We start from the raw sequence: 20,060 nt of genomic DNA on the forward strand, positions 1-20,060 counted from the left end.
CTCTCTAGGGAAGCATCTCCACCTCATGTCCCCGAGCTTGCAATTCTCCCCATAGCGGCGGGCAGGGAATGCTGTCCCTCTCCCTCCCTGGACATGTGTTCCCAGACGGCTGGCTTTGCAGGTCAACCAAGAGTGCCTCCAAGGCTCGCCGGGATCAGATCAACGTGGAGCTGCAGGCGCTGCGCTCCCTGCTGCCCATCTCTGCGCGGGAGAAGGAGCGGCTCTCCTACCTCCACACCATGGCCCTGGTGTGCCTCCGGCTGCGGGGGGCTCAGCTGTTCCCTCCAGGTACCCACGGTACTGCTGTACCCCACGCTAGCTTGGCTCTGCCCCGTCAAGACAGCGCTTCACCCTGTGCTCCCCCTGCAGACTCAGCTCCTCCTGCGGGACCGGCCCTCGGCGCAGAGCTGCTCTCCCTGCTGCCGGGGTTTCTGCTTGTGCTCTCAGCCAACGGCAAGCTGGTCTACATCTCGGAGAACGTGGCTCAGGTCCTGGGCCTCTCCGTGGTAAGGCCTGCCCACTGGGCATTTGTCACTGTCCCTGTACCTGTCCTGGTGCCTTTATTGCATGCACGGCAGCTGCCCCAGCAGATGCTGGCCTGTGGCTCCAGCGGGCTGTGCACTTGCGGTGCCAGCGCGCGACCCACCGGGGCAGGCACAGTCTGCGACGGCAGACCCCTCTTTATCAGGTGGAGCTGCTTGCCCAGGGGGACACGGTCTTCGACATCCTAGATGGGCGAGCACACGAGGACGCGCGCAAGAAGCTCCTCCTCGCCCACGAGGAGCCCGGCAGGGGTAAGGGAGGCCTCGGCTGGCATCTCACAGATGCTGCCGCCCTGCTCTGGCCCTTCGTGGCTGCGGTCAGAGAACCAGGGCCAGCCCTGCTGGGAGAGGAGCGAGGGAGCCCCTGACCCACTCTGGATGGTTTGTTTCCCTGCAGAAGTCACATTTGTCAGCGAGATGCGCACATCCAAGGCCTTCCGGCTGCAGCACGGGGGGAATCGGGCCGTGGCAGTGCGCGGGCGCTTCACGGCCCTGCGCTGGCCAGCCTCCCCCTCCACCGCGGCCTTCCTGGCCCTCTGCACGCCAGTCGTGCAGTTGCCTGCAGACGGTGATACCGGTTCCCAGGATGACCTATTCCAGAGCATGCACATCCTAGACATGACATTTACTGATGTCACGGAGAGGTGAGGGGTGCCTGCTCACACCGCAGCTCCCGCTGTACAGCTCGGGCAGCAAGGATCATTTCCCTTCACCAAGCCTGTGTGCGGGACACAGGCTGGACCCTGCGCGAGCAGTGAGACTCTCCCAGACACTTCCCATGCCTCTTCCCTCCCTCGTTTGCAACTCATTTCTGTACCCCCGTTGTTTTGCTCTCTCCTCCATCATGCAACAGCTGCTCCTTGCTGACACGGTGCAGACCCTGCAAAGCACTCAGTCCCCACTCCCCTTGTCTTCCCCAGCGTCACCTACCACCTTGGCTACCGCAGGGAGGAACTGATCGGTCAGTCATGGTACAGCCTCCTGCACCCTGAGGATGCTGACCTAGCAGCCGCCCAGCACAGGGCCGTGGGTAAGTGTCAGGTCTGGGAACACGCATGTCTTTCTCTGGCTACATGGTCTGGCTACACCTGAAACCTGGCTGTCCAGGACAACAGAAACAAAGTGAATTTAGTCCTGCCCGCTGTGGCTCCCTGCTCCAAAAAGGACAAAGCAGAGAACTGGTTACATGCCCCACACACTGTCTGTAAGGTCACAGGTAGCTTCCAAGCTTGGGAAGCTGGGCACCCTGCTTTGCCAAAGTGCAGAGAGGAGGGACAAGCCCGCTTGAGCCCCAGCTTTTTGAGAGGGCAGGACTGTTATGGACCTGACTCCGCCACCTCTGGCTTCTGTCCCGCTGGGGCCAGAGCAGCAGACTGACTACAGGCCCCGTCAGGGCAGCCTGCGGGGTGCGCAGGCAGCATGTCACTCTGCCCGGGCAACGGGGGCCGCCGTGCCCTGCCGCAGGCTTACGCAGCCCCTTGCCTGCAGCGCTCGGGGCTGGGGCTGCAGCAGGAACAGCAGTGCTGCGCGTCCTGCGCAGGGACCGGACCTGGGCCTGGCTCCGCGTGTCGGCGCGGCGGGACGGCGGGGGCCACGCCATCACCTGCACCAGCCACCGCCTCAGGTGAGGGCTCAAACGGGGAGGAGGGCAGAGCGGCGCCGCGCCCCCGGGCCGCCCCTCACTCCCGCGTCCGCTGCAGGGAGGAGGAGGCGGCCTACCTGCGCGCCCGACAGCACGGCCCGGCGCCCCGTACCACGGCGCCGCCGCCCGCGCCTGCCGCCGCCACGCCGCCGCCGGGACGGGAGCTCAGCCTGCTGGCCGCACAGCTCCGCGCCCTGGCCGACAGCCTCTCGCCGCCCGCCGCCGCTCCGGCCTGGCCCGAGGCCGAGGCCTTCCCCCCCGGCCCGCACGACGCCGCCCTGGCCCGTCTCCTGGGCGACGCGCTGGAGGGGGCGGGCCCCCTCGCCGCGCACGCGCACTGCGCGCCCCGCCCGCGCCAATAAACGCCCCGTCCCGTCCCCCCCTGCCCGCCTGGCTCTGTCTGCGCGTGCGCCGCTGCTCTCTACCGCGTCACTTCCGATTTCGCGTGCGCTCTCCGCCCGTACCGCGCTGCTTCCGCGTCCGCCGCTGGCCCGCGGCGGGAGCGGTGCCCCGAGGGACGGAGGGGCCGGGGGCGCCCGGCAGGGGGACCGGGGGCGCCCGGCAGGGGGACCGGTGCCGCGCGTTGCCGCTGGGAGCGGGCGGCGATGCAGCCGCGTCAGGAGGGCGTGGGGGGCCGCCCCCAGCGGGACTGGCGGGCCCGGGCGGCGGGATGGAGAAGAGCCGCCGCCGCGGAGGATGAGGAGGAGGCGGCGGAGAGCGAGAGGTCCGGCGAAGGCGGCGACAGCGACGACAGCGGGAGCGCCCCGGGGGCCGAGGGCGCGGAGGAGGCGGTGGGGGCTGGCGGGAGAGGTAAGGGCTGCCCCGCTTAGGCCCGCCCTGCGCGGCGGGAGCGCCCTCCGGGAAAGGTGGCGGTCCCCAGCCCGGGGCTCGCCGCCCCTCCTCGGGGGAGGCGGTGCGGCCTGCGCGGCTTCGGTTCCTGGCGTCACCCAGAGCGCAGCGCGTCCCCCGACGTGGTCGGGGTGTCACGGCCACCCGTTCGGTGGGAGACGAATTGGCAAACGGCTCGGTGCCTTTCCGTGTTCCAGCTCCTTCATTCTCCTGCTTTCCTCCCCCCACCCGCTCTGCTCGGCGGATGAGTTCGGGATCAACAGCAGGGTTTCAGTTCGAGCTGTTTGAGAGGTCTGTAGAACAAAAACTTATAGGGGCCTCTTTCTCTTCTCCCCAGTCGCCTTCCTCGTGTGCGGAAGAGGAACGTCTTCTCAAGGACGATTGCTCTGTGCACATTTAGACATGCAGTAGCTTGAAAGGTCCTCCTCAGGACAGGTGAATGGGAGGAACCAGGTGGTGTATAGCTGTGGCAACAGTGGTGGTGCTTAGGCTCGGTGTGTTGAGGCGGTTGTTCTCATCTGCAGCAGTATACGCAATGTAGTTTCCTTGAGAATGAAAACCCTACAGAAATGTGTCAAAGGCCCTTGAAGAGAATTGTGAGGGAATGGACTTCAGTGTTAAATACTGTTAAATACATGGCACGGTGTGTCGCGGGTATGAGAAGTTCCTGGTTGTCTTGTGAGAGGAGTCCCCTTGTTGTGTTTGTGTGGGGCTGTGGGGGAGGTGCATCTCATCTAGAGGCAGGCTTTCAGGAAGGGGATTCCAGTGGTGGGCGGGGTGCCCCCCCCCATCTGTAGGCATTTCATTTTCCTCTCTTAATGGTTCAAATATTTGGCTTTAGCAAAGCTCAGAGAGAAGACCACTGACGGCCGCTCTTTCCTTCCCACAGCTGGATGTGAATGGGAACAGCAATTTTGCCTTTACCATCTGTCTGGGCCCTCTATAATCTCATTTCTGGAACAGAAGTAGTTATATTAGAGTCCAGCACTAAGTTTGTCTCAGCGGGGAGTGACTGGGTGGATACAAGCCATTTCTTAGGCCATCTGGTTTTGCATCCCGGACACTCTTTGGTGTGCTCAGCGGGTTGTATAGTTCCCAACAGGTTCAGCTGAGAAAGGCATAAGGTGTCCATGTGTCACAGGAGTCTGCGGGAGGAGAGGAAATTTGGGGTGGCTGTGCTCGTCAGCAGGAAATGCCCGTGTTATCAGCAGGTAACAGGAGCTTAGCAAGAGGTGGAAAGAAGAGGAAACAATCCACAAAATAATAGAGGAAGGGAAAAATGGTAGGAAGCAAAATGAAATGGACTGTAGAGACAGCAAAGAAAAGGTAAATTATATTCTAGGGGGAAAAAGGAATGAAAAAAAATTTGGGAAATTAAAGTGTCAAGAAAGCAAGCAAGAAACAATGAAAGGAGGCTAATCCTGTCTTTTAATAGGTATTTTGGTGGAGAACCCATCAGCACAGATTTTAAGGATCGTGAACTCTCCTTGTGCAGAAGCTGTGGATAGGACCAGCCGCTTTGGAGCAGGAAGCCAGCAACCTTTTCACACACACAGTTGCCAAATCTGCCCAGCAGTGCAGGGTCCCAGGCCTGCTGGGACCATTCACTTCTGCCCCAAAACAGGCTTCTTTTTTTTTATGCTGATGTCAAATGATGTTTTTATCAATGCAAGTGCCTAATTCAGTCCCCTATAAATAGATAGTAGGATGTATTTCATGGACTGATACTACTGTGTGGAAAGCACTTTCCTCATTAGGTTTTGGGTGGTCAAGTCTGGTCTGGTATCCTGTACCAGTACTGAAATATTTTATCAGTGGAAGCTCTGCATGCCTTCATGCTTTGTCTGATTTATACCAAATCTCTTTTCTAATCCTTTGTTAAATGTTGCATCTTTTTATATGGTGTCTTTATCTCGTTTTCATTGACATCTTGTAAGCCTTTGTTATTTCAACAGTATTGTTTTGGAATTGCAGCTAAATGGAGTATTGTAGTGCAAGTGATGGTGTCTTGTCTGTCTTTGTGAAATGTTAGAGTAGCTTCCACATCATTCTTCCTTTTCTTTAATACTTTCTTTGCCCTTTTGACTGTCTTTGCTCAGAGTCTTTCGTTTGTCTGTCTGGTGATGCTTTGAGTATCCAGTGATACTCAAATATTGCCCTGTATAGCGATTAACTGCTCTGTACCCCAGTAACTTGTATAATTAGCACAGATTTTTCCTATAGTGCAGCAGTCTAAAGCTATCTGCACTGCATTTGAACCGCGTGGTGGCACACGGTTCAAATTCTTGTCTGAGTCATAGAATTTATTGTTTTTCTTAAGTCCCTGTGAACCCCAACAGTGATTACTTTAAATTGCTGAGCTGCTTGGCACTCAGCTCTTACCTGAATGTGGGCACAGTTCTTTGCTCTGAAGGTGGCTTCGTGTTCTGGGCAGGCAGGCAATAAGTGATTGTACAAGAGTGACACAGGGAAAGATGGAGAAGCTGAGGGAGATCAGAAAGGGTGACAGTGCTGTCATCCCTAACAAGACAGGGGGCAAGGGTGTTTGCGGGAGCCCAAGCAAGAGAGGATATCAAACTGCAGTACGATAAGTGGTAAGGGTATCTTGGGGAAGCAGTGTGATGAAATAGTGCTGTATTCACACTTCCTTTTTCCCTTGTGCGGCAAACTGGATATACGGTGTTCCCTTAACCCTCCTCAGAGGACTAATGAGTGTTGGCAGAGCAGAGCTCCTGGGTGTTCAGAACAAGCAAAAAGAAAACATTTCCTGAGGCGGTGCTTGGATGTGCTCATTACGTTTTCTGGATGATGTGAGTAGATTGTGAAGCAGAAAGTCTTGGTTATTGCCAAGATGAGAGTGACTGGGATGATGAGTCCATGCTCTGAGCTAATGTGACTGACCTCATGTTGCTTCCTGAATTTGGCAGCAGATTTGGGCAGCGTATGCAGAAACCTTGTGTCATGGGACAGTGTATTGGGTTTGCATGGCAAGGTTTTGGTATTGGGGGTCTACAGGGGTTGCTTCTGTGAGAAGATGCCAGAAGCTTCCCCCATGCCCCATTAGCTCAGCCTTGGCCAGGGGCTCTATCAGCAGTGGTGGTGGCACCTCTGTGATAACATATTTAAGAAGGGGAAAAAGACTGCTGCAGAACAGCAGCTGGTAGAGAGGAGTGAGAATGTGTGAGAGAAACAGCCCTGCAGACACCAAGGTCAATGAAGAAGGAGGGGGAGGAGGTGTTCCAGGCACCAGAGCAGAGATTCCCCTGCAGCCCGTGGTGAAGACCATGGTGAGGCAGGCTGTCCCCCTGCAGCCCGTGGAGGTTGACGGTGGAGCAGATATCCACCTGCAGCCCGTGGAGGATCCCATGCTGAAGCAGGTGGATGTGCCCCTGTGGAGAGCCCGCGCTGGAGCAGGGTTCTGGCAGGACCTGTGACCCTGTGGAGAGAGCAGTCCACGCTGGAGCAGGTTTGCTGGCAGGACTTGTGACCCCGTAGGGGACCCACATTGGAGCAGTTTGTTCCTGAAGGACTGCACCCTGTGGAAGCGACCCATGCTGGAGCAGTTCGTGAAGAACTGCGGCCCGTGGGAAGGACCCATGTTGGAGAAGTTTGTGAAGGACTGTCTCCCGTGGGTGGGACCCCACACTGGAGCAGGGGAAGAGAGTCAGCGGCAGAGGCAACGTGTGACAAACTGACCACAACCCCCATTCCCCATCCCCCTGTGCCGCTTGGGAGGGGAGGAGGTAGAGAAATCGGGAGTGAAGTTGAGCCCGGGAAGAAGGGAGGGGTGGGGGGAAGGTGTTTTAAGATTTGGTTTTTGTTTCTCATTACCCTACTCTGATTTGATTGGTAATAAATTAAATTATTTTTCCCCAAGTTGAGTCTTTTGCCTGTGCTGGTAATTGGTGAGTGATCTCTCCCTGTCCTTATCTTGACCCGTGAGCCTTTCATTATATTTTCTCTCCCCTGTCCAGCTGAGGAGGGGAGTGACAGAGCAGCTTAGTGGGCACCTGGCATCCAGCCAGGGTCAACCCACCACAGGCAGGATGTGATCGTTTTTGCTAGGCCACAGTTGGGGTATTTTGTACCAAATGCATAGTATTGCAAAGGCTTAGAGAGACCATGTGCCTGTCGCTGCTCAGAGGTGTTGAGCCAAGACTTTCTCCTTCAGAAGGGAGCCAACGCAAACCCTTCTGTTCCTTCTTGCCCCTACCATCATCCGGAGAATGGAATGAGCATATCCAAGCGTTGCCTTAAATGTTTTCTGATGGCTAGTCCTGAATGCCTTTACACAGGTGTAAATCCAGAAAGAATTGTTGATACTATTTTTTCATTGTGGTTATAAGAAGTGTTAAAGATTACTGTCACTGAGGGATATTAAAGAAACATGGCAGCAGAGAATTCCAGAAGAATATCTTGTGCACTCATCGGCACTTTGGGTAGAATAGGTTTTGCTGTTTCTTATGGTGTTTGTGTTGGTCTTCTAGTCAGCAGTCAGAGGAGGGAAGGAATGTTTTATGAAACACAAGGTGTAAATAACGCTGTGGGGAGCTCTTGGCAGGGCTAGAATATGAAACTACTTTTTGGTGTTGTGGGGTTTTGTTCTTCCCCCAGTGAATCAGGCTATAAGCTATTCCTATTGGTAGTGAGATGGTGCAGGTTGAATGTCTGGATGTCCTGGTTTCGGCGACACTGGATTTCAGTAGTTTACGGGCCTCTGGGGTGCTGAGGAGGCTCTGCCGTGGGAATTGCTTCGTTGCAGACTGAGCAGAGCTATGATGGATGTGCAGTGGGGAGAAACTGACTCCAAGTCTTAACAGACAGACTGAACAGGCCACGTGGTTTTCCTGCACCTTCTGGCTGGTCTCATGGTGTGAGAGATGTGATGATGCCCATTTAAGGGCGATGGGACAAGAATAGTCTGTTAAAGTGAAAGAGTCAGGACTGAGAGGTAACCCCTCAGAATTTGCAGTGCAGCCAAAATAGAGCCCAGTGCAGAGCTTGTACCACTCTTTCTACCAGGTAAAAACTTTGAACTGGTCTTGTGTGTGTTACTGAGTGGAGAGAGAAGCAAAGAGACATTGGGGAGAGAGGGAGACTATTCTAGTGCTAAAGACTGCAGTGGTTAATGAGAGAGAAATCAAAGGCTGAGCGATGGAGTGGCTTCTTTCTGCCATGCAGTTGTATAGGGATGGCACCACTGTGCTCGTGTCACTGTCTCAGGCTCTGAGACATCCCTCTTGATGGAATTTTGGGGTGGGAAGCGCCTTGAGAAGCTGTTTGGTTCAAGTGTGCCCTGTGCTCTCTTTCAGATCAATCTCACATGTCTTTTGAGGAACTACTGCGGATGCAGAGTGATAGGAGAACGAAAGTGTGCAAGCAGGTGACCAGTGCGAAGAAAACTGCAAAGCCTACCAAAGCTACGGTGAAGCAGCAACAAGGCAAAAAGGGGTAAAGAGGTTCTTCTGTGATCAGAAAAATGTGCATGTGTGCTCTCTGCACTCCAGAAGTTATGCTGGGAGCTCCTCACAGTGTTGCCATTGCCTCGGGGCTGGTGTAGATCTCCTTTAATGTGCTACACAATAATGCCTTTCACTATAGTGTTTCATTTGGGAGTGGTCTGTTGCTGTTTCAGAGCTCTTAATATCCTATCCTGTTCAAATCCCCAGCAGCCACCTGTTACTCAATAGTTAAATCGGCACTCAATTCCTTTACGCCCTCTGTATTAAGGCACTTTTAACCCACGGCATGGTATGCTTCTCTTTTAAGCTGTATGATAGTGCTTTACTTGTGTCCTCTGGGCCATGAAATGGTTACCCTGCCATTTTCTAAACCCCTTCCAGCTTATCAGCATCTTCTGCCTGGCTCCCACTGGCTGGAGTTGCAGTGACAGCCAACTGTTCTGGAACTTCATTCATCCTTCTGCCGTTGTCTCATCTGTGACTTGTCTGTGTTGATTTTCCTTTTTTCCCCTCTACAGTACTTATCATCACAGACTTTTTCCTGTTCTCAGTGGTCTTTACATCTCCTATTTGCATGCTCTGTAGGTGCTATTGATGTGGTGACTATAAAATGTATTCAACACAGCAAAAACTATCAGATCTTTTTGCAGTCCTCCACAGGCCCCCACTGGTAACAACTGTTATACAATTACCCTTTATTTGCAGTCGTTAGCTGGTTTTCAGTCCTCAGAGTCGTATCTAAGTGATTTGAACAGGTTTCTTCTGTTACACTGGCATTCCCTAACCTATTTCTGAATCTCTGCCTAATACATGTTTCTTCTGCCATAAACAGTTGATTAGAATAATGTTTCTTGCTTTACCTTTTACCCAAGAGTCTGGAGGATTTTGTGTAGTGCAACATCTTCACACAGTGTCTCTATTTCTGCCACACAGTTTGCATAATTCTGTTTTTATTTAAGTTCCCTAATCCTTTAAGTGATGCATCACTGTAAATTCCACATGTTGTTTCTCTCATGTTTTTGTTATGGAAGTGAGCTTCTTAAAAAAAAAAAAAAAAAAAAGACTTCAGGGAAATCCCCTGGAACTGAGCTGGCTTTAGCAATGCTGTATAAAGCTGACTCAAGAGCATTGTACAGGGGTGTAGCCACATCAGCAGACGTGAAAATACACCGAACGCTGCCCTAAGTGAGATTTGGAAAACTTACTTACACCTGCGGGGTTGTTTATGTTCCTGCCCTGGTGTTATTGTGTTGCTGAATGTGGTATAATGCCCGCATTGTGGGTACTCTCAGCGGGTGGTTCATAGTTCTTTTCATGTTTCTAGTAACTTACCTGATGTACTGACAAATCGCAGGACACAGCATCCAAGTAATATGGGGAGAGTAATATCCCGTTCTCCCACCTTATACTGTCCCCCTCGTACACCTAAAGCATCAAGCTCTAAAGGCCTGTGTTGCAAGGAGAACTTGTTCACTTAATTGGTTGTCACCATGGTCCTCAATGGTCCTGATTCACTGTCAAGTCTCTTTTGGGATATGTACCATAAGCTGTATGGCCCTTATTCCTGGGGGCTGACCTTTTCTTTACTTGTGTTATGGTATGCTTTCTTGCTGAGCATGGCCACAGCAGAATTGGCCTGTCTTTGTAACTACCAGGTCAGTGCAGAAATTGCCAGCTTTGGTCTCCTCTTTCACTGTAAGTATTAGTCAAGAGTGGATGAGTTGGTGGGCCAGGAATGGAAGAGGGTTGTTGCATGATGAATGAAAACGTGCAGGGGGAGAGGAATAATTGAGTACGGCACATTTACTGATGCGGGTGGTGGGTTTTCACTTGATACAGTGGGGCTGTATCAAGTTTTGTGTAGGATTGTTTTAACCACGCATTTATAGATCATTTGATTGTAGTAGCCTTGTCTGGCTCTTGACCGAGTCACCTCTTTGTTCTCTGTAGGTGTCATGGTGAGGATTGAGTGGGAGAGTCTGCCGTTTCGGCACCATGCAGTAATATTCTCCTGAGGGTCTGGCTAACCTGACACATTAGCCTGGGTCTCATTCTGTCCTCTGCTCCTCTTAAGTACATTTTTCTCTTTTTCAGGCCATTGGAGATGTCTGCCAAGAAGCCTGTACCTTTTCTGCGACAAGTCGTCTCTGTTACAAAGAAGGTGGGTGCTCCCCCTCCCCAGTTCAGGAGCTGACTTCCCTTAGTGATGCTAATAGGGCATAGACATGGTAACGGGGCTGCTGAAGATGACACGGGCTGTTTCTGGAGGATAGGGCTTGGACCACTGGTGAGCGCAGGTGGTGCTAGCGTGTCTCTGGGGAGAACAAGAGACTGGGTGCAGGAGCGGCTGCTCTCTGTATAACCTGCTGCCCTGTATAATGCATAACTTGAGGAGTAACGAACATTTGAGACCTAAGTGTTTCTAGAAGATGTAATGGCTGCCACCAGTGACAATTGCACTGCAAGCTATGGTCATTGCTCACTACTAGTCACATTGGAAGTTCAAATGTCTGTCTAGTTTCTAATCTGAATATAACTTTGACTTATCATTGCTGGATCATCTTAATATGTTAATTTCCACAGTTAGAGACCTCTTTTTGTCTCTCTCTCTTTGTATGACCTGACCCAGGTAATCTGTGAAAATCTAGATGGGTTTGAATTCCCACATCCATCACCTTGACAACACATGTTCAGCCAGCTCTTGGTCTGGGAGTTGCAGGTGTTTGGAGGCAGCACTCATGCTGTTCTTCCTTGAATTGGCTTCTCCTGGGTGGTAGACTTGCATATGGAAGTGCCTGTTGCTTGGTAGACTGGATGCAGGCATAATGACTTTGTGAGGCACTGCCACCTTGATTATTGGGCTCGGTCTTTGCCAGCGGCAGATATTACACACCCACCATTGAAAACATTGCTAGTTAAAAAAAAAAAAAGGCAAGGTCTGATCCATGGAAGGAGAGTAAGCAGGCAGTAGTCTGGGGTAGTCCTGGCCACAGCTCTTACCTTTGCCTTCCCTGCCTTCAGGTCCACAGAGACCCTCGATTTGATGACCTGTCTGGGGAGTATAAGCCTGAAATATTTATGAAGACGTACAGCTTCCTGGACAGCATCAAGAAGCGGGAGAAGGAGGTGATGCTGTGTGCTTGTCCTTGGTCAGAAGAACCTTGCTTGGCAGGGGCAGCTTCCGCAAAGGCCTATCACAGTGGAGGTGGCAGGCAGGTAGTCATGTAGCTTCCTACTCTCTCCTTCAGATGATTCAGAAGCAGCTGAAAAAATGCCGGAACGTGGAGCAGAAGGAGAAACTCCAGCAGCTCCTGAACCGCATGGTAAGTTCAGTGCAGCATCTCCTCTCCTGTGAGGCAGTGCACTGGAAGAGAGGATGCCTAGACACTTGCTGACACAGGCCATCCTCTCTGTACAGACACAGCAAGAACAGGCACAGAAAAAACAGCAGAAATTGAGGGAGAGGGAGCTGTCTTTGAAGAGACAACAGAGGCAATTGGCCAAGCAGGGAAAGAAACCTTTCTTCCTGAAGAAGTGTAAGTACTCGGTGTGAATATGCTGCAGGAAGACCTAGAGGGAGTACTGCTGACAGGACTCCAAGCACTGGAAGAGAGTTGTCCATAATATTCCACAGAGCTGTGGAGGGATTGTTCTAGCGCTGGTATTCAAGGGACAAGCCAGGCTTGGAGCCAGGGAGGGAGAGGTGAGAAGGGGCTGGTCTGTAGAGATGATGTTTAGGCTTCAGTTTAAAACCTTGCTCCCCTCTCCTCTACAGCCGAGAAGCGGAAATTGGAGCTAGCTGAGAAGTATGCAGAGCTGAAGAGGAGTGGAAAGCTGGAGAGCTTCCTGAACAAGAAGAGGAAGAGGAATGCCATCAAAGACAAGCGCCGTCTGCCCTCACAGAAGAACTCGTGACTGCTGGACAGACATGCTGTTGTCTGGCACTGGGATTCACCCTGCCCTGGCCAGGCCTGGAAGACGGCCATCCCTCTTCCCAGTATCTGCCTTTCACTGTACAGTGATGCTGTTAGGCAGCAGAGCAGAGGCTGAACTGAAGGAAATAGCGCTTTTTGTAGCTGAAATGTCCTCTTCACTTGTGGTTAACACCATACCTGGGTGGTGACAAGTCTTGTTACGCAGATGCACATGGTGTTGACAGCTGTCTCTGTCCTCGCACCTGCTCATCTCTTCCTCTAGCTAGGAGAGCATGAGCCCTGCCCTGCCTTGCTGGCTCTACTCCAGGTCTTATCAGACACCAACTGATGGGAAAGGACCTCAGGTGGGGAGGGCTCTGGTACAACACCTGTTCAGAGCAGGGCTAGCACTGACTTCAGACCAGGTTGCCCAGGGCTTCTTCAGTTGGGTCTGGGAATGTCCAAGGACGGATGCCACCACCTCTCTTGGCCTCTGCTCCACTGCTTCAAGTTCTCAAGATGAAACTTTTTTTTTTTCCTCCTCCAGGAAACCTGCCTGGTTTTAGTCAATAATCATTGTCTTGTTCTCAGTGAAGTGCCTGGCTCCGTCTTCTCAGTAGCCTCGTTATAGGTCTGGGGAGTGGGTGGGAAAGGGGTGCTGTTAGGTCTCCCCAAAGCCGCCTTTTCCTGAGGGTGAATAAACCTTATTCCCTCAGCCTTTCCTTGCAGTGCTCCAGCCTCTGACAACTTTCACATCCTCAACTGGAGTCAGCCCAGAGGATCAACATCTATCTTCTGGGGGCCCAGCCTGGATGCAGTATCTGGATGTAGTCTCACAAGTGCTGAGTAAAGGGGAGAGGATCACACCTGCACCCTGGTGATGCAGCCCCTGGTGTGGCTGGCCTTCCTTGCAGCCGGGGCACGCTGCTGACTGTGCTCAGGTACTGCTGCCCGGGATCTCTGCAGCAGGGCTGCCTCTCTTGGCTTCTCAAGGTGGTCTCTACAGGGCTATTGGTCCTTCTAGGAAACTGATTCTGTATGACGTAAAATACCTCCATTTTCCTTTATTCCCAGTGTTGGTGCTATTACAGTCAAAAGTGCCTCTCTCCAACATTACGTTTGACCACCAGCTCTCTTAGAGTTTCTCCTCACTCCTGATTGCCCCTGTGGCTGTGCTGACAAGGTGATGCGGACAGATGATCTGTCTGACAGGTCAGAGCGTGTGCTGGGAGAGTGCCTCAGCTCTGCAGGGCAGAGTGCTCCCTGGGCACAGCCGTGCCACGTGCAGGTGGGCAGTTGGTGTGTGGGGCCTGGGGGAAAGGCCTTGCAGTGGGCAAGAAATGGAATGATGAGTAACTCCATCATGCCCACCTCAGGATGTTGCTGAAGCATCTGCAGTTCCTGTAGGTGACGCGAGATCTGCTCTAGTGACAAGTTTTAGTGTTAACTGGGGGAAGGCAGTAGAAGTGGGATGTGCCAGCTTGGCTAGAGACCACATGGAAATCCTCAGCTGCCTTTAACCTGCGTGTGGCTTATTGCTTTGCACCGTGCCTGGCTGCTGCTGCTTCCTCCTCTTGCCTCGTGATGTGGGATGCAGAGCCTGCCACATCCTTGTGCCTTTAGAGGAGAGTTACCTTGGGAGCAGTGTGGCAACACCAAAGCCCAAGGCTATCCTGACTCCTTTGTGGCATGGGTCTGCTCTTTTATGCTCTCAATTTTTAATCCAAAGCTGAACAAACCTTTACCTGTACTTTAATGCAAGAAGGGAAGAAGACTGGGGCCTGGACAGGCTGGAGGTGGTTCACCGCTGGTCACTGCTGCCGGGGCCTTGCTGAGGGGCCATGTGGGAGCAGCATTCCTGAGTCCATGTGTCCCTATCCTCAGCTACTGTTTGTTCCCAGCAGGAAACAAACCTGGTGCACCACCAAAGTGGTCCTGCTTTGCCCTCCTGCCCCTCTGGAGCCAAATGGCTCCTTCCTGCTGAGGCCTGTGTGCCTGCCTGCAAGGAGAACATCCTTGCTGGGATGTCACCTGCTTCTGCTCAGGACATTAGTGGTGAGGAGCAAGTCTACTGCAGTGTCTCTCCCTGCCAGCTCCTGGGGCCAGTACCGTGCAGCAGGGGAAGCCCTGGGGCACTGCCCAGCTCAGCCAGTGTTGTGGTGGCACTGGGCGTTAAGGTGGGTGGCAGCATGGCAACACCAGCTCCAACAGGAGGAGATGCTTCCAACATCTCCAGAGAGCTTTCTACTGTCAGGGGAGCTGCTCTTCCCTGTGGCCTCCCAGGCTCAAGGAGTCAGTTGGGTTATTTTCCTTCTGTTTCTAGTGCTGTCCCAGCAGTGTGTCTCTACCAGGCCTGCTCTGGTGTCCCGCCAGGTGGAGCGTGGGGACTTGCTATGAGTGTCCCTGGGGAGGGCAGCCATTGGGCATGGCTGGCACTAGTTGATGTAACTGCAGCTGGTTGCACAGGCAGTGGTGGCTGACAAAGCTTCCACACATTCCCCCCCAGCGACACCCTCAGAGCCCACCAGACTCTCACAAGGACCTGCCCCTCCTCTCCCAACTGCTGGCCAGGAGAAATGGCTTCGGACCCAGGTACCTGGGATGCTCTCCCCAGGCCTGGCTGGTCACTGAGCAAGCCCCCCACCCCAGACATGCTCTGCAGCCATAGCTGGACATCCAGGCACATGAGGGACAGGCACCCACGGGAGCTGGGGGGACCTGCCTGCTGGCAGGGACACAGACATGAGGAGGCTGCAGGGCTCAGGTCTTTTATTGCAAAGAGGGAGATACGAAAAAGGACAGTCATCCCCTCTGGGCCCCCCTGGGCCTGCAGCTGGCTGAGAGGAGTGACAGGCAGGGGGAGGCCCAGGCCTCGCTTCTCCAGCATGGGGAACCTGGCTCACACAGCAGGGAGCAGGCTGCTGCCAAGCACTGAGCTGGAGCCAGGTCCAACCACAACAGTGGAGCGGGTGACCCAAGTGTCCCCATGCAGGCCCCTGGCCTGAGCCCTGGCTGGCCAGAGGGCAGTGCTGCGTGGGGAGCACTGATGGGGGGAGCCCGGCGCAAGGTGGGGCTGCCTGGCCCCAACCAGACACGGCGTGTGGCAGGCAAACCTGGCCTCCTCCTCCGCTCTGCTGCTTGTCTCACTCGGTGGGGTGCTGAGGTCCCAAACCGCTCTGCGGCCTGATGGAGGCTGCTATGGGAGGCCCTCACCATGCGACCCTCGGGGACCGGAGCAGCTTCGCCCAGGGAAGGAGGGAGCAGGGTCGTTGCCCTCTGTCCAGGCGGGGAGCTCGGCAGCCTGCCTCGGGTTTGCAGGTATGGCCAGGTGTGGCAGTGCCCAGGCTGTGGCTCCTGCTGGCTTGTCACGTGTTGTCCTGGGCCAGCTCCTCAGGACAGGCAGGCTGGTCCTGGGACTTGTGCAGCCCTGGGGAGGGCTGGGCCTGGGTGCTGTGCTGCAGGGCCAGGTCCGGCCCCAGGGGCGCGTGGTGCTGGTGCCGCTGGTACTGCACAAACGTACAGACCTTCAGCCCAATGGCCAGCATGTTCTTGCCCATGAAGATGCTGGAGACCCGGGCGTCCCTGAAGAAGACCATGTTGCTGCCTCGGATGAAGATGGTGGTGATGTTGACAGTGAGCATGCTCAGCATGGGGTATAGCATCATCCGGTGCGGCATGATGCCGATCCCTTGCATGCTGATCTCACAGAGGGACACACAAGGGAGGACCAAGAGCAAGATGTAGCAGTAGAAGAACATGATGCCCTCAGCCCAGAGCGGCAGCCCCTTCTTCTGGGGCTCCCACAGGTTGGCCTGGATGTCCAGCACGTCCAGCATGTCCACAATGACCCAGAAGAGGCGGTTGCGGAGATCTTCTTTCTTCTTGAATGTTCTGACATACTCCATGTGCTCCGTGGCCACCAACAACACATAGAGGGCTGGGATGCAGATGGAGAGCAGCAAGGTCAGTGCTTTGCGGGCTATGAGATCCAGGCTTTTCCGGTCAGCTTTATAGTTCTGGTATACAAAGTAGACTTTGATCTCCAGAACAAAGACATACAGGAACCAGAGGATCATGGCATAGCCCCGCTTAGCTGTCTTCACCTCAGCCCCAACCCAGATGGCCACATAGCGGAGCACCAGCAGGAAGCACACATCACCCACTGCCACCATGACACAGATGCCCAGCTTCCTGGAGCCCTGGCTCTGCTCCACCAGGTAGGCATCCATGAGGACAAGGCTGGTCATGATGAGCACAGTGGAGAGGCACACATGGGGCTTGCTGACAGGTGGTGGGGGAACCATCCTGCATGGAAGAACAGGCAGGGCTGTCAGGGAGTTGCTGGGATTCCCCATCCCCACCCTTGGGCCCCCTTCTGCCCCCCCCCCCCCCCCAACTGTGGATGCCTGAAAGAAGGAAGGGGGGGTCATAGACTCTTCTCCCATCCTATGTGCCTGGTTTGTTCCAAACTCGCAGACTTCCAGACGAAGTGCTCCTGAGACTCCTGGCTAGGCCATCCTGGTGGAACATGCTGGCTGAAACCCAGCTCCTAGGCTGCACATGGGGATATGGTGGGGCAGGCTGGACAGCCTTCAAGCACTCGGGATGCTACCGCCTCTTCCAGTAGCACCACCATCATGCTGGTTAGTCTCTGCCACTGTGAAGGGTACATGCCTTATTTTCCATGGGATTTCCCAGCCAGTGGCACTGGTTATATTCTCCCCCCCAAGACACATAAGACTATATCTATGCTTTTAACCAAAGCAGGTCCTTAACTGCTATGATCCAGGACCGTTCTCTTTTTAGTCTCCTTTATTTTCATGCACAGCATGAGGCAAAGGATTATTTTTAGTCTGGCTGTCCTGTGAGGTGGGAGGGAAGAAATCAGCCCAGCATCTTCAGTTTCCTTCAGCCTCACGCTCCCCAAGAGCTCTGCCTACAGCTGTTTGCCCATGCCCACCCTTCCCCAGCACGATAAACTGAAAGCAAGGAAAAGCAGCACCAGCCCACAGTTCCAGGACACAAGGAGCTCTGCAACAGGCCCTCAATTTCAGCTGGATGCTCAGCTTTCCCAGGCTGGGGCAGAGCAAAGCACAGTCCCCAAAAGCACCCTGCCTGCCTTGGACGGCACCGGGGCTGTCAGGCTCCCTCCCCCTGGCCAAGCACAGCTGTGGGCAGCTGCTGCCAGAGATGGAGGGAGGATGGAGCTGGGGCCTTGCCGGGCATGGCTTGGCAGCTGCTCTGGAGGGGAGCCAGCCCCCCGGCTGAAATGGAGGATGAAGCTGGCCTGCTGACTGTGTGGCACAGTGCTGCACAATGGCTGCCCACGCAGAGCTGGCTCAGCCACACCTGGGCCATGCAGGGGCCCTGGGACACCATCCTGGTCACCTGGTGGGCAGTGTGTGGGTGGCACTTGACCATGGAGCAAGCGCTTGGGAGCGGGATGGAGGCCGCACAGTTAATGGTCACCCCCGCACACCGATGCTCCTGGTGCTGACACCAACGGCACAGGGCCCTGGGCACAAGCTACCTGAACTCCTGCTTTTTGGTGGAGGGAGCAGGCATCCTGCGCAGTCGTGCATCCCCGGGCCCAGAAGCATCCTGGCACGTTGAAGGAGGCAGTGAAGCCTAAGCCTGCCAGATACAGGTGCCTCTAAGGGGGAGAGATGAGAGGCTGGCGGGCACAGGGGAACTGGTGGATGTGGCACATCTGGAGTGCGCTGAACAGCTGGGGCCTCTCCCGCATTTCACCCCACAGCCTCGTCAAGCCTTTGGAGGAGCCGGCGACAGCCCAGGCCCCAGCTCAGCAGGCTGCCCCACCTGATGAGCAGGCCCTGGCGGTCCCCACGCCCGCCCTGGCGTCAGAGCAGGGCCACCCCACACGCTGCCGCCCGCCACGGCAAAGCGCAACCCACCGCGGGCTGCGTCCCCTTGGGGTGCCTGGGCACACGGACGCCCCCGGCCCTGCCTGTCCCAAGCCCCCTGCCCGCCGAGGGACGGCAACCCGCAGCCAGCCTGCACCGGCCGGGCCTGGCCGGGGCCCGGGGCGTCGGGAGGGGAGAAGGGGGCAGGCCCTGCCAGCCGGACGTGGGGGCCCGACCCGAGGAGGCGGCCCGCAGCCCGCCGGCCCCCCGGCCGGGCCGCTCTTACCTCGGGCGGCTCCCCGGGGCGCCGGGGCAGGGCGGCGGCGGCGGCGGCGGCGGCGGCGGAGGCGGCGGCGCCCCGGCGGCGGCCCCGGGCCCGGCGCGGCATCGCCCGGCGCGCCCCGGCGGCGGCGCTGCGGCGGCGCTTGGCCCCTCCCGGCGGGCGGGGACTGCGGCGGCCCCCGCCTCACCGGAGCACCGGGCACCGCCCGCCCCCCCTCTTGCTCCCATCTGCCCGCCTCTCCCCGGCAACGCCGGGGCCGCTGCCGCCCCTTGTTCCTCCGCCCGGGCACCCCCCCCGCTTCCAGCCAACCTTCTGCCCCACGGCCTCCTCCTGACCCCGCCCCGCTGCTCTGCTCCCCTGCACCCCCCAGACCCAGACCCCCCAGGGCCATGGGTGCTCCCTGCCGCAGCCCAGGAGAGGGCCCAGGAAAACCTGGGGCGCCCAAGGAAGCCTGGGCTGGCAAGGGTCCTGCCCGCTGGCTGCCCCCCGGGAGGGACCGGGACCCCTCCTCAACTGGGGCCTTGCTGGTGGAGCAGGCAGGGGAACCCACGCACCTCCGTGACCTGGCACTGCTCCACGGGACACTGGTAGAGCTGGGTTGGGCACAGCCAGGGGTTTGTGTGCAGGTAAACCAGGCCAGCAAAGGCAAAAGGTTTCCCTTATCCTGGTGGCCATCCCTCTCTGCAAATGCTCTTCTATCAGCCTGAGCAGCTTACTGCATTTAACTGAGCTTGTTTCTAATTGGTTTAGGTCTTAGCTACACTGGGAAGGTTTTCCAGTATATTCCCACTGTGACTTTGAAGTGCTCGTTGTAAATAATTGTATTTTGGAAGATGAGGAGGCGCTCGGATCTCTGGAGATGGGTTTAAGAGCAAAACCAGGCATAAACCTGAGTGAGAGGACAAGTGCCAGTCACAGTCACTGAGTGCCAGGAGAAGTGCAGCCCACCTCACCTCCAGCTGCTGACAGAGTGGCCCTAAGTCCCCTGTTGTATCTGATGCCCTGGGGCATCTTGGGTGGCACCAGGAACATATGAATCCCGCCTGTAGTGTCCATGGCAAATGGAGACACTGAACCAGCGTCCAGGCTCAGCTCTCGTGTCCCATGGTGAGCATGGGCTGGTTTATGCAGGCAGGTGGGGGGCTTGTGTGAAGGGGCAGAGCTCTGGGTTAGGGAGGTGCAACAAGGTAAAGAGTTTGGCTCTGGGGATCATTCTCCTAGTCCAGGAAAAAGCAGCAATCTCCAGAAGGGCTGAAAGAGCAGGGAAATAAAGCAGCCAAAGCAACCTGCCTCCTAAAAGGAAAGGAGACCTTGCAACTCAAGTTGAGCGGAGAGCACTGTGAGGCATGAGAGGAGAAGCCAACACAGAAACAAAACCTAGATCTTTCCTGCTGGACACAGAAGCACCAGCTCTCACTCAGTATCAGGGCAGTCTCTTGCAGGCTGTAGGGAGGAGCAAAGGGTCTCTGTCCATGGAGGCACCCGGGGGGGGGGTGACCACAGA

The 20,060-nt window shown here is 55.5% G+C and overlaps 2 protein-coding genes and 1 long non-coding RNA gene across 4 annotated transcripts; 2 read left to right on the top strand and 1 right to left on the bottom strand.

The window, feature by feature from the left end:
• The first annotated feature begins 426 nt into the window (after positions 1 to 426).
• Positions 427 to 977, top strand: LOC143159101 (uncharacterized). Its single transcript, XR_012995108.1, has 3 exons — positions 427 to 506; positions 689 to 794; positions 940 to 977. It is a non-coding gene; the product is annotated as an uncharacterized LOC143159101 (long non-coding RNA).
• A 1,767-nt stretch (positions 978 to 2,744) lies between these two features.
• RRP36 (ribosomal RNA processing 36) lies at positions 2,745 to 13,476 on the top strand. Its single transcript, XM_076334854.1, has 7 exons — positions 2,745 to 2,994; positions 8,346 to 8,484; positions 10,590 to 10,656; positions 11,517 to 11,621; positions 11,744 to 11,818; positions 11,914 to 12,031; positions 12,271 to 13,476. Exons 1-7 carry the CDS (start codon positions 2,790 to 2,792, stop codon positions 12,408 to 12,410), a joined length of 849 nt encoding a protein of 282 aa, XP_076190969.1. The 5' UTR covers positions 2,745 to 2,789; the 3' UTR covers positions 12,411 to 13,476.
• A 1,685-nt stretch (positions 13,477 to 15,161) lies between these two features.
• Positions 15,162 to 18,591, bottom strand: LOC143159102 (transmembrane protein 121-like). Of its 2 annotated transcripts, XM_076335580.1 has the most exons (3): positions 18,560 to 18,591; positions 17,940 to 18,062; positions 15,162 to 16,714 (listed from the first exon to the last, which is right to left on the bottom strand). In XM_076335580.1, the coding sequence occupies exons 2-3, from the start codon at positions 17,972 to 17,974 to the stop codon at positions 15,775 to 15,777; spliced, it is 975 nt and encodes a 324-aa protein (XP_076191695.1). In that variant the 5' UTR covers positions 17,975 to 18,062; positions 18,560 to 18,591; the 3' UTR covers positions 15,162 to 15,774. The 2 variants fall into 2 exon arrangements, with proteins under 2 accessions (XP_076191695.1, XP_076191696.1); XM_076335581.1 differs by lacking the exon at positions 17,940 to 18,062.
• Between the last annotated feature and the right edge of the window lie 1,469 nt (positions 18,592 to 20,060).

The sequence above is a fragment of the Aptenodytes patagonicus genome, chromosome 3, assembly GCF_965638725.1.
Source record: "Aptenodytes patagonicus chromosome 3, bAptPat1.pri.cur, whole genome shotgun sequence".
Classification (NCBI taxonomy): domain Eukaryota; kingdom Metazoa; phylum Chordata; class Aves; order Sphenisciformes; family Spheniscidae; genus Aptenodytes; species Aptenodytes patagonicus.